This window comes from Anolis sagrei, chromosome X (assembly GCF_037176765.1).
Source record: "Anolis sagrei isolate rAnoSag1 chromosome X, rAnoSag1.mat, whole genome shotgun sequence".
Classification (NCBI taxonomy): Eukaryota; Metazoa; Chordata; class Lepidosauria; order Squamata; family Dactyloidae; genus Anolis; species Anolis sagrei.
In genome coordinates, this window is record NC_090034.1 from 52,492,499 (window position 1) to 52,508,964 (window position 16,466).

At 43.9% G+C, this 16,466-nt stretch overlaps 1 protein-coding gene across 1 annotated transcript in view; it reads right to left on the minus strand.

Annotated features, from left to right (window-relative positions):
- The window catches only part of POLRMT (RNA polymerase mitochondrial), a 66,897-nt gene that overhangs the window by 46,494 nt on the left and 3,937 nt on the right, over nucleotides 1-16,466 (minus strand). The window contains exons 3-8 of the mRNA XM_060785070.2: nucleotides 12,988-13,664; nucleotides 12,285-12,415; nucleotides 6,967-7,156; nucleotides 6,119-6,268; nucleotides 5,868-6,029; nucleotides 747-917 (exon numbers count right to left, since the gene is read on the minus strand). Coding sequence (XP_060641053.2) covers nucleotides 747-917; nucleotides 5,868-6,029; nucleotides 6,119-6,268; nucleotides 6,967-7,156; nucleotides 12,285-12,415; nucleotides 12,988-13,664 — 1,481 coding nt within the window. The remainder of the gene's footprint in view (nucleotides 1-746; nucleotides 918-5,867; nucleotides 6,030-6,118; nucleotides 6,269-6,966; nucleotides 7,157-12,284; nucleotides 12,416-12,987; nucleotides 13,665-16,466) is intronic.

Genomic DNA, 16,466 nt, shown 5'->3' on the forward strand with positions numbered 1-16,466 from the left:
TGCTGGCGTTTCGGAGGAAAGTCAAGACTTGGCTCTACGAGCAAGCGTTTGGCTAATCAGTGCAACTGAACAACTGAACACAGGAAGTCGGTAAAATTGAACATAGGAATGGCACAAGGATTATGAGAATGGATCTTGTTCTGTTGAGGCGTCATGAATTGATAAGGAATTGATAATAATTGTTGATTTTGTTGTAATGTGTGATGTGTTTTTAACTGTATATTACTGTATAACTTGCACTGTGTAAACCGCATTGAGTCGCCTAATCTAGGCTGAAAATGCGGTATAGAAATAAAGCAAATAAATAAATAATTGCAACATTCACACTTGCATCCAATAGACAAGAGTTCTTTCTCCCACCCTGGTCATTCTTCCACAGATATATGGACCTCACTTGCCTAGTCTCCAACAGACCTCACAACAGGTTCTTGTGGGTTTTTTCGGGCTATAGGGCCATGTTCTAGAGGCATTTCTCCTGACGTTTCGCCTGCAATGCAGGCGAAATGTCAGGAGAAATGCTTCTAGAACATGGCCCTATAGCCCGAAAAAACCCACAAGAACCTAGTGATTCCGGCCATGAAAGCCTTCGACAATACATAGACCTCACAACCTCTGACGATGCCTGCCAAAGATGCAGGTGAAACGTCAGGTGAGAATGCTTCTGAAACATGGAGAGACAGCCTGGAAAACACACGGCAATCATTACCCAAATTGATTATTTCCTTAACTGAGATATTGAAAATTACCTGTGTGTCCTTAGCGAGAAGCTGGACGTAACTATCATAGATGGCCTTGATCTTCTTCACCAAACGGCTCCTGGATTTTTTCTTGATGACGTACTTGTTGTAAACCTTGGTGCCCAGCTCCCGAGCCAAGATCAAGAGGGACTCTCCATGAGGAGGGAGGACAGAGAGGCTCTGGGAGGAAAACAGGGAGGAAGGAAAAGAGGGTTGAAGAAAGCAGGAGGCGAGCTCAACATCCCTTGTCTACAATCTCAAAATCCAAAATTTGTCCACTGAGAGAGTGACCCTTTTGTTTTTGGATGCTTCAAGTGTACACAATGCCACAAAATTCTTTAAAATTGTATACAATAACTTTTAGACTACATATATCAGGGGTCCCCAAACTTTTTGAACAGAGGACCAGGTCACAGTCCTGCAAACTGTTGGAGGGCCGGATTATAATTTGAAAAAAAACATGAATGAATTCCTATGCACTCTGCACATATCTTATTTGAAGTGCAAAAAACCCCCCAAAAAACAAAAAACAAAAACCCACATTTCTATATAAATAAAAATGCAATGTTCGTTTGTGGGATTAACAGAACTCAAAAAACACTGGACGAATTGACACCAATTTTGGACACAAGACACCTAACAACCCAATGTATATCCTTCACTCAAAAAATTGATTTTGTCATTTGGGAGTTGTAGTTGCTGGGATTTAAAGTTCATCTACAATCAAAGACCATTCTGAACCCCACCAATGATGGAATTGAACCAAACTTGGCACACAGAACTCCCATGACCAACTGAAAATACTGGAAGGGTATGGTGGGCAGTGTCCTTTCGTTTTGGAGTTGTAGTTCACCTACATTCAGAGATCATTGTGGACTCAAACAATGGATTGGGATCAAACTTGGCACAAATACTCAATATGCCCAAATTTGAATACTGGTGGACTTTGGGGAAAACAGAATCTTGACATTTGGGAGTTGTAGTTGCTGGGATTTATAGTTCACCTACAATCAAAGAGCATTCTGAACCCCATCAACGATGGAATTGAACCAAACTTGGCATACAGTTCTCCCATGACCAACAGAAAATACTGGAAGGGTTTGGTGGGCAGTGTCCATTGGGTTTGGAGTTGTAGTTCACCTGCCTCCATAAATCACTGTGGACTCAATGATAGATCAAACTTGGCACTGATACTCAATATGTCCAAATGTGAACACTGGTGGCGTTTGGGGGTTGTATTTGCTGGGATTTATAGTTCACCTGCAATCAAAGAGCATTCTGAACTCCACCAATGATGGAATTGAACCAGTCTTGGTACACAGAACTCCCATGAACAACAGAAAATACTGGGTTTAGTGGGCATTGACCTTGAGTTTTGGAGTTGTAGTTCACCTGCGGCGCTGCGGGGGCTTGTTCACGGCTGGGGGTGGCCACGCCCACCCGGCGCCGCTCCACCAATCGCGGACAACCTCTGATCTGGCCACTCTGCTCTGCAGAGGACCCACCTGGGAGGCAGAGCGGCCGCAAAAATTTCAACCCCCCTGTGAAAATTTCAACCCCCCGTGAAAATTTCAACCCCCCCGCAAAACTTTCAACCCCCCCGTGAAAATTTCAACCCCCCCCCCCCCCCCCCCCCGCTGAAGCAAAGAATACAGCAGGGGGCAGAGCAGCCTTCAATAGCCTGCAGCTCCGCCCCTGTCAACTACCTCCACCAAGTCTGGCCGCCTTAATGAGAGCATTCAACACACACACCCACAACTCGGTTGCTTCACTACATCAGCTATTGCTTGAAGTAATGACAGTGTGAATAAATTGTCAATATTTGCTTGAGATAGTGCTTGCAGTTCTGGAGGGACTCTTAATTTTTTGTATCTCATAGACTTAGCATCGGGATTGGGTTAACCAGTTAAAATTCATGAGTAAACCAGCATTTTTTTTAAAAAATCTGAAACATTTTTGGGGGGGGGGGGGGTTGAACCCCTAACCACCCCCCCCCCCCCACTAGAGGCCTGTCTGGCTGCTCTGCTCTGCAGAGGACCCACCTGGGAGGCAGAGCGGCTGGAGCAGAGGATTTCTGCGATTGGCGGAGCAGCGCCGGGTGGGCGTTGCCAGGGAAGCCGGCGTTCCCTGGCCACGCCCACCCGGCGCCGCTCCGCCAATCGCAGACAACCTCTGCTCCGGCCGCTCTGCCCTGCAGAGGACCCACCTGGGAGGCAGTGCGGCCGGAGCAGAGGTTATCCGCGATTGGCGGAGTGGCGCCGGGTGGGCGTGGCCAGGCCAGGCCAGGCTGTGCGGGCCGGAGAAATGGCCTCGGCGGGCCGCATACGGCCCACGGGCCGTAGTTTGGGGACCCCTGACATATATGGTATAAGGTGTTGATTAAACATCAGTGAATTTGTGTTTTGAAACATATAATACTGCTACTACTACTAATAATAATAATCAACATCATCATCATCTTTATTTGTATCCTGCTACCATCTCCCCGAAAGCACTAAGTGTGGCTCACAGAAAGAACTCAATTGTCCATCAAAATACAAATTAAACAAAATACAGAAAGGTAAAATTAGTAATAATAAAATTGACCCAATTATACTTAAAACAGCAATAAAAACCTTTTCAATTTGGAAGATATTATAAAACCCAGGAACTACAAAAATAGCAGCCGTGTAAACATCCGTCCCGATAACATGTGGAAGTGAACACTCACTAAGTCCTCGAATATAGCGATTAAGGCCATAATCCATAAACATGGTCAAAAGATTGTTTTAAAAGCCATGTTTTCAGGTTTTTCTGGAAAAATTGGAGAGTGGGGGTTACCCTAATCGCTTTAGGGAGGGCATTCCAAAGCCAAGGAGCCACCACCAAGAAGGCCCTCTCTCTCGTCCCCACCAACCACTCTTGAGACAGAGGTGGGACCAAGAGGAGGGCCCCCATGGCAAACCACAGAGCCTGTACTGGTTCCTAGAAAGAGATGTGGTCTCAAAAAAAGGTTGAACCTGAACTGTACAGGGCTTTATAGGCGATAACCCGCACTTTTAATTGGGACCGGAAACTTGTCAGCAGCCAGTAGAGCTGCTTTAACAGAGGCGTAGTATTCTCCCTATAGCATGCCCTAGTTGGTAGTCTGGGTGCCGACTGTTGAAAGGCAATCCCACACAGAGTGCATTGCAATAGTCCATTCTAGATGTAACTAAGGGTGTGGACCACTGTGGCCAGGTCAGGCTTTGAGGCTGGCACATAAGGTTTCACTGTGCGAAGGCCACCCCAATCAGCACCGACACCTGAACTTCAAGCATCAGTGCCGAGTCCAGGAGGACCCCCAGACTGCAGACCTGTGTCCTCAGGGGGAGTGTAACCCCATTGAGCACAGGTTGCCACCCTATACCCTGATTGGCCCTGTGACTGACCAGGAGAACCTCTGTCTTGTCTGGGTTAAACCTCAGTTTGTTGGCCCAACGGGGACTCGGGGCGGCTTACATGAGGCCAAGCCCAAGCAACAAATTACAGAAAATAAAACCAAAAACACAAGCAACAAACAACAACATAATTACATAAAAACATATGAAAACATTAGCAATATAACATTACAATAACACAATCACAGTGACAATGGGCGGGCCACATGTGCAGAATAAAATAATTAAAAAACTTGGGTGAGATAAAAGGAGGAGCAGGTTATTTGAGAAGGAGAGCTCGTGAAAAAATGGGGTTGTGGGACCAAGCTTTCCTACAAGGGGGGGGGGGGGGGACATGTACTCCAGTGACAGAAACGTTGAGGGTGAGCAATAATGTGAGGTTGTGTACCTACTCATCAAAGGTGCAGCTGAAGAGCCAGGTTTTAAGATTCTTTGTAAAGGTTTCTAGGGAAGGGGCTTTCCTAATCTCTACAGGTAATGAGTTCCAGAGTTGGGAGGTCACAGAGGAGAAGGCTCTCTCCCTTGTGCCCACAAGGCGAGCTTGTGAAACTGGCAGAGGCGAAAGGAGGGCCTCCCCCAAAGATAGGAGGGCCCCGGCTGGTCAGGGTTAGATAGAAGATTAATGTTCTGTCAACCTAGGGTATCTCGTGAAGCACAGAGAAGGTCAGTTCGCCTATTAACACAGAAGCCCATATCAGTTTTGGAAGAGCAACGGCGTGGCTTTCTGTCTATATTCGAAAGGCCAGCGGAGTATTCCCTCAGTCCAGAAAATGTTGATTTTGTAGTCAAGTCAAGTCTTCCAAGGGATTTTTAGTTCCAGGTTTCTTTGCATTCATGCTTTCTGGTTCTATGTTTCATGTTCCTGAGGACAGTTCTTGTGTTGAATGTTTGGAGTTTACCTGCTTTTGTATTCCTGGTTTTTGAAGCATTTCATGTACTTTGAACTCTGAGAATTATTCCTGTTTTTTCGACATTGATTTTACACTATTTTGCTGGATTGCTTCATATATATATTCTTCAATAAGCTACTTTGCTATTTTATCTTGAACTGGATTGTGTGTTAAGCACAGAGGTGCTTAACACACAACAAAACCTGATCAGGTGATCAGCCCAACAAAACCTGATCAGGTGATGGTCAGTCAATGACAAGGGAACAACTGACAGTTCCTCCAACCTGACATTTTCATCCCCATCCACAATAAATACCAAGTCAAGAGTGTTTCCAGCCACATGGATGGGCCCAGATATTATTTGGGACAGCCTCATAGTTGTCATGGAGGCCTGGGAGTGAAAGTCCAGTAATGAGGGGGGCAATCACATGTCCTTGAAAAGGGAGTTCCAGAGCCATGGGGCTACCACCAAGAAGGCCCTCTCTCTCGTTCCTACCAACCATACCTGCGACTGTGATGGGACCAAGAGAAAGGCCTCTCCTGATGATCTCAGGGCTCGTGTGAACTGGTAGGAGATGCAGTCCCTCAAGCAGACTGGGCCCAAACCAAAAAAAAATCCAAAATCCTAAACACTTCTGGTCTCAAGCACTTCTGATAAGGGATGCTCAACCCATAAAAAGGCTTTATGGAGTAAAATAAAACTGATTTGTAGAGGAATATCATCGGGGAACTTTCAGAGACTTCTATCTCACCCAGAGGGGCTTACGGTTCGGTTTTATGTCTGCTTATTACTCCCTCCTATGGCAACAAACGTGTCTCACCTGCATCAAGATGTCAACGTACTCCTTGTCATCCAGGACACAAAGGAAGGGGTAGAGGGTCATCTGCCCCGATTTCTTCCTGTCCAGATGGAGCCTGGACTCTTGCAGGCTCTGGAGCAGAGAGGCCCTCCAACGTGAACGGAGCTCGGCTAGCAGGGCACGCTGAGGAAAGAGAAGAAAAAAAGGGGGGAGTCACACATTTTCAATAAGGGAGGTGAACGAAGGCTTAGGAGAGTTTCCTAACTTTTTACCGCTTGGGCAGCCTTCTCCGTCAGGGGTTTCTCGGCTTCCACAGAGTCAATGGTGACTGTATCGGATGCCTCCATCGCCAACTGCTTCCGGAACTGTTTCCGTAGGTATTTCACAGTGAAATCCAACTTGGGGTAAGAAACAGGCTTATCCTGTGGTGAGAGAAAAAAGAAGAATTGGGGCATAGCTGTGGAGCAAAGACAGAGAGGCAAAAACTGGGCAGAGCTAAAAGTGTATGCAAAAAAAAAATATACACCCAAAAATACGCCCAAAATAATGATAATAATAATAACTTTATTATTGTATTCCACAACTATCTTCCCGAAGAGACTCGGGGTGGCCTGCAAGCAGGACCAAGCCCAGTAATTACAAGTTAGCCAATGAAACACATTTAGAAACACAATGAACATATAACAACTAATTAAACAATTAAAACATCATTTCAACAGATCAAAAACCAATCTTTATAACCAGCCAGGGATGTGTCCGCACTGCATAACGACACCACTTTTGTTGGGACCTTTAGTTTGATGTGGGATTTAGCATTCTCTGTTGTGTCCCAGCGAGGCAGACTAGACCTCTTTAGCCTCAAACAGGAACCCGTAACTCTCAAGATCCTATAGGATGGAGTCATGATAGTGAAAGTGGGATCACAGCAATGTAAGGTGGATACCCTTGAGATGTTTAAATAAGATAGTTGATGGAACAGAGGCATTTTTTAAAGGTCGGGGTGGTGAGGTGCACAATAGGACCACCTGAAGGAAATAATTCAGCAGGAAAAATATCATTCTACAGTAACAAATCTTTTCGGTACTGCATCAAAAGGGCCCTCTAGCTATCTTTGCTTCACCTTCTTGTAGAAGTCCTGGAGCAGAGGAATAGTGCAGATTTCCGTTTCTTGGGGATGTGGCGGGAGCTGGAAGCCTGGCCTGGCCTTCCGGATGCCTTCCAGAGCCATCTCCACTTCATCTCCCTCCCTCACATAGTTTTGGAAGAGCTCCTCCAGGTGGAAACCATCTTCTTCAAGTTGCTGGAGGCATCTGCAGAAGAAGATACGGAGTCAGGAGATAAAGCTATCAACACAGAAAAGCAAGGAAACCAAAGTCTGATGGTTTTCCCTAAAGCACGTTTGTCAAACTCAAAGCCCGCAGGCTGAATCCGGCCCTCAGTTTGTCAAAAATACATATTCTTGATGATAACAGGGATAGGACAAGAAACAGACAAAATTAGCCTGTTTGCCAACAATACAATTTTGACTTTAAATGGCATAACAGATAAAATGAAGATAATAGGAGAACATATAAAGAAATTTGGATAAATAATTTGGCTGAAAATAAACTGGAAAAAATCAGAAATGATTTTATTTAACTATACAAAACAAGAAGAGGAAGATTTCAAAAATCAGAGGGAGATAAAAATAACTCTAAAAGAACATATGAAATACCTAGGAGTAGTAGTAACTAAGGGTCTAAGTGAGATGAAAAGGAAAAATTTAGAGGTATTAAGGAAAGAGACAGAGACAAGATTAGTTGAACATAACAATGCACACCTATCCTGGTTTGGCAGAATAGCCTTATTTAAAATGACAATCCTAGCAAAAGTAACCTTTATATTTAGAATGATACCCCTCAAAATTTCAGAAACTGAATTGAATAAATGGCAGCAATTAACAAATTAAATTTGTAACAACGGGAAAAAGAATAGAATAAATAAATGCTACTGGTACAAACCACAGAAAGGAGGACTAGGACTACCCGAAATCAAAAGTTATTATGGAAGGGATGCTAAGCAAAGCTGACACAGACTGGATTGAAATAATAAAGATATAGAAATGATATTAGAATTATATATTTTAAAGGAATACTCAAAAAATTAAGCAAATGGGAAATGTACCATTGGAAAATATACTAACAATATGGAACAAATATAAGAAAAACCTAATCAAAGAGAATTCTAAAATAATGCCAGTTATAATGGAGGGGAAATTTCCAAAAATCCTGAAAAATGTAATGAATAAGGAGTTGAAAAAGAATTAATTAGACAAAATTGGAAGTTGGATGGAACAAATAAAGGAGAAGAGCAGCAGTAAGGAAATCCTAGGCGAATCAAATATATCATGGCTCCATTTGGTCCTACTGGACCAATGGTTCAAAAATTGGAAAGAGCTCAGGGCAAAGAAAACCAACTAAATTTGAAAATATAATATTAAAAGAACAGGCTAAAGAAGAATGAGCAGCAAAAAGGGATAACAAGTATGATATACAAAATATTAATAGAGATTAAAGGGGGGGGGGAAGAAAAGGGATACAAACAAGGGAACTAGGGGAGGAAGAATTGGGAATAAAAATAGGAGAAAGGAATTGGGGAAAATTATGGAGAACAAGACACCTCAAGAATTTATCAATTAGGATAAAAGAAAACTACTACAAGATGGTATGGGAATGGTACCTGACTCCAACAAAGATACACAATATGGATAAGGGTTGTTGGAAAAATGTTGGAGGGGTTGCCAAGAAAGGGGTACGTATATCCACATGTGGTGGCAATGCAAATATGTACAGAGGTTCCTAGGAAAAGTTATAGTAGAAATAGGAAGTATTATGAAGAAAAAAATTAATATAAATCCGGCGACTATACTGTTATCTATTTATAATACAGACGCTGGCAGTCTTTAGGAGGAGTTTGAAAACGTGGCTGTTCCAGTGTTCCAGTGTGCCTTCCCAGAATAGGAAACCCCAAAGCACTTGTCCCAAATGTACTTTACTAGAAATCTAGGATTGTCTGCACGCCCTATCTTCTCCAAAAATACCTATCCATTTCACCCGGTCATGCCCAGTTTTTAAATTTTTTAACCCATTACAACTGGCCCTGACACTGGTTTTAAATTGCGTCATACTGTTTAATGTCTATTGCTTGAGTTATTTATTGATGTATTGTTAAGGAAAGAAGATGGGAACCAGCCCCCACCAGAAGAAATGAGGTTCTGGTGGGAGCATAAAGAAAAGAAGAACTCCGCAGATGGGGAGCACAAGGGATAGCACAACTGGGGAAAGGAGAAGAAGTAATTATATGAATTGCAGAGATGGGGGTTTTTTTGTAATGAAATAAATATAAATGCAATAAAAAGTAATTAAAAAGAAATATATATTCTTTTATCAATTTTCACTGGGAGCCCCCGGTGGCGCAGTGGGTTAAACCCTTGTGCCGGCAGGACTGAAGACCGACAGGTCGCAGGTTCAAATCTGGGGAGAGGCAGATGAGCTCCCTCTATCAGCCGCAGCTCCTCGTGCGGGGACATGAGAGAAGCCTCCCACAAGGATGATAAAAACATCAAATCATCTGGGTGTCCCCTGAGCAACGTCCTTGCAGACGGCCAATTCTCCACACCAGAAGCAACTTGCAGTTTCACAAGTCGCTCCTGACATGACAAAAAAGTGGGTAAAATAAGATCCATATATGATTCCACAGCAAGCTGGTTTCAGGAAAGGCAAAAGCTGCACATCACAAGTGCTGAACCTGACTCAGCACATAAAAGATGGTTCTGAAAGGCAGCAGATTACAGGAGCTGTTGTCATAAACCTGTCAGCAGCTTATGACACCGTAAATCATCACTTTCTCCTGAGAAAAATTTATAATATCACAAAGGATTACTACCTCACCCGCTTCATAGAAAATCTGCTACAAAACAGGAGCTTTTTGTTGAGTTCCAGGGCCAGAGAAGCAGGTGGCGAAAACAGAAGAAAGGCCTGCCTCAGGGAGTGCGCTTGCTCCATCAATGTTTAACATTTACACAAATGATCAGCCAATGCCAGAAGGGACAGAGAGTTTCATCTATGCTGATGATCGTGCCTTGAAATGGTTGAACAGAAGCTCTCCAAAGCTTTGGGTGCTCCTACTGACTATTACAGGGAAACCCAGCTGATTCCTAAACCATCTAAAATGCAGATGTGTGCTTTTCATCTTTAGAACAGACAAGCATTTCAAGCTCTGAGGATTACTTGGGAAGGAATCCCATTTGAGCACTGAATCACACCCAAATACCTGGGAGTTACTCTGGATCATGCTCTGAATTACAAGACTATCAAGGAAAAAGTTAGTGCTAGAAATAATATAATACGCAAGCTGATTGGCACAATCTGGGGATCACAACCAGAGATGGTGAAGACATCTGCCCTTGTGCTTTGCTACTCTGCTGCTGAGTATGCATGCCCAGTGTGGAATACATCTCACCATGCTAAAACAGTGGATGTAATTCTCAATGAGACACGCTACATTATCACAGGATGTCTACGCTCTACACAGCTGGAAAAACTATACTGTTTACCCAGTATTGCACCACCTGACATCTGTCGGGAAGTAGCAGCCTGTAATGAAAGGACTAAGGCATTGATATTTGCAGCCCATCTTCTGTTTGGATATCAGCAAGTACTTCAATGCCTTAAATCAAGAAACAGCTTCCTAAGATCTACAGAGATACTCGCAGGAACACCTCAGCAAGCAAGAGCCCAAAAGTGGCAGATACCGGACGAGAGATTCCCCTCCTAGGCACACAGAACACTGGGCAACTTGGAAGGCACTGAACTGACTGTGCACCACGAGGTGCAGAGCTGATCTTCAGAAATGGGGTGACAAGGTGGTGTCCATGACATGCGAGTGTGGAGAAGACCAAACTACAGACCACCTACTACAACACAGTCTGAGCCCTGCCACATGCACAAGTGGCCAGCTTCTGGTCAAAGGAAACCTAGTATAATGCCAAGTTTTTAACTTTGTTTGTGGTTTTTCCTCTACATTATTACTGTAGGCTAACAGGACTGGTACTGGTTTTATACTAGCTATACCCTGGCCATGTGTTGCTGTGGCCTCAGAAAACAGAAATCCCGAACATGAAGCAATCTGGGCTAGGGAACACCTCCCCAAAAAGGTTTCCTGTAGGCAGGAAGAAGCCAGGCTTTTAAGCTGCAAGGCTTTTCAAAAGTTATGAAGTTAGGCAATGTATGTGTATATGTATATGTGTATATATGTGTGCATGTGTGCACTACTTTGAGTCGCCTGAGGGCTGAGAAAAGCGGTATATAAATAAAGTAAATAAATAAAATAAATAAATATGTGTATATTTGTGTGTGCTTGTGTATATGTATATATGTGTGGTTTGCATGTGTATATATATATGTGTGTGTATGTTTATGTATGTGCATGTGTATATGTGTGTTCATGTGTATATATGTGTTATGTATTTGTATATATATGTATTCATGTGTGTATGTATGTATATATGAGTGCATATGCGTTTTTGTAGATATGTGCATGTGTGTGTTGTTTGTATATGTGTGTAGGCCTGGGCTTACTTGGGCCCTCCAGACATTTTGGACTTCAGTTCCCACAATTCCTAACAGGCAGAACAGCATGGCTGTTAGGAATTGTGGGAGTTGAAGTCCAAAATGCCTGGAGGGCCCAAGTAGGCCCAGGCCTGGAGTATGAGATTTGTTACTGAACCCTGTGTCTCTTTTGAGGCCTGTGCAGCCTCCTCCTGGCGTGGCTCCTCCTCACTCCCTTCCCTTTCCCTCTCGCCTTCCTTGCCAGACCGATGCAAAGGCTTGCTTGCTTCTTTGCTTCTTCTGTCCCTCCATCTGTCCTTCTCCCTCTCCCTCCCTCCCCGCCTCTCTGAGAAGGCTAAAGGCTGCTTTTCAGAGCAGCTTTGCTGGGCTGTTCTGGCTTCTCGGCTTGGCTCCCAAAGCAGGGACGGCCAGCTGCTTTGGTAAGGATGGCTGTTTGTTTCCCCCTCTCGCACAAGAGGGGGCGGGGCTAGGTTTTGCACATGCGTGGTAAGGTATTTTTTATTTTTTAAGAATTGTAAAGCTATTTTCACGGTTTTGGGGTTTTTTTAATTGTTGGTCATACCTTGCTGTATGAGAAGTTTGGAGGTCAAATTTGATGTCAGTTGGGCCCATAGGACACTGTTTGTTTTTAGGCTATTCACGATGACCAGAAGTTTTTATATATTTATATATTAAGATAGTGATATTAAAGAACCTATGCTGGATGAATGCTCTTATCTAGGGTTGTGAGTGGCCCAGGGACCACAGTTTCCCTGGTCTCATACACTATGTTGGATCTCTGTTCCTTATTCCTTCCTTTTAAACATCTGGATAATGATGGAAATGTTACCTAGTGATGATGTTAGGACGCACGTCAGACCGCCCCATGCAGCTAAGTGCAGCGATGTAGGAGTCCTGGTTGGGTTTCACTCCGGCCTCGTCCATCAAGCGGAAAAGTGAGCCAATTGGAGCCAAAGCACGCTGCCAGAAGGAAGAAAAATACCGTATTTCTTCAAATGTAATGCAAACCAAAATTTCAACCCCCCCCCCCCCCCAAAAGCTGCCAAACGTAATGTGAAGCAGCAAAAAGTGCACTCTGCCATTTGGCGATTACAGTGGCTGCCTGCTTAGGATTCCTTCTTTAAAAATAATTGTGTTAGAACACCAAAGCTTCCAGCAATTGAAAGAAAAACCTTGGGGTGCATCTATGGAGTAGAATGAATCTGCTTGGTTCAATGCTATGGAGTCATGGGAGTTGCAGTGTGACAAGGCCTTGAGCCTTCTCAGCCAAAGGATGCTGATGCCTCGCCCAACTACAAATCCCAGGATCCTGTAGCACTGAGCCATAGCAGCTAAATTAGAGATGAGGCCCCTCAAATAGGAACTCCTGAACCAGTTTCCCCTTTAGCTTTGACTCAGCATTAAGACAACCATATTATGCAGATCTAATGTGCATCCTAATTTTTGGCAAGGTCGTTTAGCCCCAAAAGGTGAGCATTAGCTTTGAGTAAACAGGATAATTTTATCAGTGAACAATCAAGTGAGAAAAATACCTTCTTGGCATATTCGTGCATGATCAGGTTGTACATTCGGACGTCCAGCTGCTTTCTCCGGGTGTGCGAGCGGTGGTAGAACATCAGGCACTGCAGTGCTTTCTCTGGTTGGCGAAGGAAGAGGCAGGTATCCAGGTAGGACAAGATACTGAGCTGGAGGTTCCCATGTTGGTGTCCATCTTCTTCAAAGGGCAAAGGAAGGTCTGGGATGCACTTTTCCAGCTCTTCGGTGCTGCCAGAAGGAAGGGAAGGGCCTTTCGTCACAGCAGCCTTCTTGCGACCTCGGAGGCCTCTGGTGCTTTCCAGAGGCTGAGATTTCACCTTTCTTCCCGCACTTCTCTCTTTAGCCAGTCGTTCCAATCGATCCTCAGCCCCTTGAGTCCGTTTGGAAGTAGGTTTTGCCACAAAGTTTGATGAAACTCTGGCAAGTTTGGCTTCTAACCTCAGCAGGCGCTTGTGTTTGATCGACTTCTCCTTGTTCAGCTTCTCCATCCAGCGGCTGGGCTGGGGACCAGCTCCTTCACTGCTCGTTGCAGTTGTTTCAGTCCGAGCCGGGCTTAGCGTGGCTGCTTTCCAGGGAGGGCTGGGTTGAAAGAAGCTGTCCTTCCCCAGCTGAGAGAGGGGAACCGTGTTCATCCCTACTTCGGTCTGCAGTTGCTTCACTCTAGCCTCCAGCACTGCAAAAGAACAAAATGAAAAAGGTACCAAAGGACACTGTTATGGAGTATAATTCAGTTTTCTTGAGCTTTTCAAGGTGGAAATGACCCTAGACCAGCAGTTCTTACAGGTGTGCTCCAAAGAGCCCTTGGGGGTCCACAAAGCATACTGATGGGCTCTTGGGGGTTCTATTATTATTACTGTTACTAGCTGTCCCCTGCCACGCGTTGCTGTGGCCCAGTCTGGTGATCTGGAAGATAAAGTAATGAGAAAGTGTTGGTTTCTAATCTATGTAATTCCTTTATGCTTGTGAGTAAACAGTATTTCTTGTTGTTTCTTTGTCAGTGTTGATGTGGAGAGTGTCTGGTTTGCCTACTCTGGAATATGCAAGATATCATAGTCCTTCTTTAAGGGTCTCTTTCAAATCTATGATACTATATCTGTATGTGTGAGAGAGAATCATATCTATCTATCTATCTATCTATATTTATGACTGGATGGCTCTTTGTCAGGAGGGCTCTGATTACATTTTCTTGCCTTGGTGAAGAGAATTGGACTGGATGGCCTTAAGTATTTTCTGTTGGTAATGGGGGTTCGGTGTGGGAAGTTTGCCCCATTTCTGTCGTTTGTGGGTTTCAGAATGCTCTTTAATTGTAGTGAACTATAAATCCCAGTAACTACAAATCCCAAATGTCAATGTCTATTTCCTCCAAACTCCATCTGTGTTCATATTTGGGCATATGGAATATTTGTGTCAAGTTTGGTCCAGATCCATCATTGTTTGAGTCCACAGTGCTCTCTGGATGTAGGTGAACTACAACTCCCAAACTCAAGGTCAATGCCCACCAAACCCTTCCAGTATTTTCTGTTGGTCATGGAAATCCTGTATGCCATGTTTGGTTGAATTCCATCATTGGTGGAGTTCAGAATGCTCTTTGATTGTAGGTGAACTATACGTCCCAGCAACTACAACTCCCAAATGTCAAGGTCTATTTCCCTTAAACGCCATCTGTGTTCATATTTGGGCATATGGAATATTCGTGCCAAGTTTGGTCCAGATCCATCATTGTTTGAGTCCACAGTGCTCTCTGGATGTGGGTGAACTATAATTCCCAAACTCAAGGTCAATGTCCACCAAACCCTTCCAGTTTTTTTCTGTTGGTCATGGGAGCCCTGTGTGCTACGTTTGGCCCGATTTTATCATTGGTGGAGTTCTGAATGCTCTTTGATTGTAGGTAAACTATAACTCCCAGCAGCAACAATTCCCAAATGACAAAATCAATTTTTTTGAGTGGAGGACATAAATTGGACTGTTAGGTGTCTTGTGTCCAAATTTGGTGTCAATTCCCCCAGTGGTTTTTGAGTTCTGATGGTAGCACGAACTAACATTTTAATTTATATAGATTATTATTACCATTATTACTATTATTATTATTATTAGAAAGACTGGGTGGACATCTGTTGGGGGTGCTTTGATTGTGCTTTTCCTGCCTGGCAGAAGGTGGTTGGACTGGATGGCCTGTAAGGTCCTCCACTGAAATACTGTTAAATTTATGTTGGTTAAATTTACCCACAGCCAGTGAGCACTGTGTACCCAACCGATGATGGATCTGGACCAAACTTGGCACACAAACCCCAGTTATGACTAACTTAAAAATATTGACACGGTTTCACAGGAGATTGAAGGGGGATGATGGGAGCTGTAGTCAACCCACATCCAAGGCCCCATGTGTATCCTACATCCAGAGAGTCATACGTATTTCTAATGGGACTATTCACAAAACCGAAAGCAAACAATGACTATTTTGGGGACTAAACTAGTTACGTATAACACTAAACCACATAGATAATCTACACACATAATAAAAGCAAACATATGTGTGTGTATGTGGCTGGGGTACTCACTTCCACTGACAAACTCCCACTTCCCCAAACAGCTTTAACTCACAATGCTGAAGAGGCACCAAAAGCCCTCCCTCCAATGACATTTCAGGTTACAGTGAGTGCAATGAACATGTAGCCCAACCTCTGCCAATGTCCTCCCCAAACACCATACTGCCCACCACTCAAGGAATGCTTTCATTTGGGGACAATTTCATCTTAGATTTTACGTGTTTCCTCCCCCATAAATATCACAGTGTTTCTTACTCTCTCCATTGGTGTGGAATTTGAATGATCCTGCCCACTGCCTCTCCTTTAACCCTTTCCTGTTCTTTTCAACTCTGTCTGCACAACAAACAGAGAAGAACTAATAAGCAACTAAACATACTGGAGGGGTTTGGGGGATTGACTCCATATGATGGAAGTTGTAGTTGACCCTGCATCAAGTCAGAGCACTGTGACTCGTACTGTCAATGGACCTGGACCACATTTGACACACAGAACCCCCATGACCAAAGAAAAATACTGGAGATGTTTGGGGGGAAATCATCTTGATTTATAGCCATTGTAGGTACTGGGATTTATAGTTCACCTGCAATCAAAGAACACTCTGAAACCACACCAACAATGGCCCTGGACCTAACTTGGCACACAGAACCCGCTTCACCAACCAAAAATACTGGAGGTCTTTGGAGGGATTTATAGGAGTTGTAGTTCACCTACATCCAGAGAGCACTGTGAATGCAAACAACGATGGATCTGCAACAATTTCGGCACACATACCTAATATGCCAAAATTTGAACATTAGTGAACATTGGGGTGGAATTGGTCTTGACATTTGTTAGTTGTGGGTACTGGGATTTATTCTTCACTACTGCAATCAAAGAGCACTCTGAACCCCTCAAATGATGGAGGGATTTGACGGGACTGATCCACCATG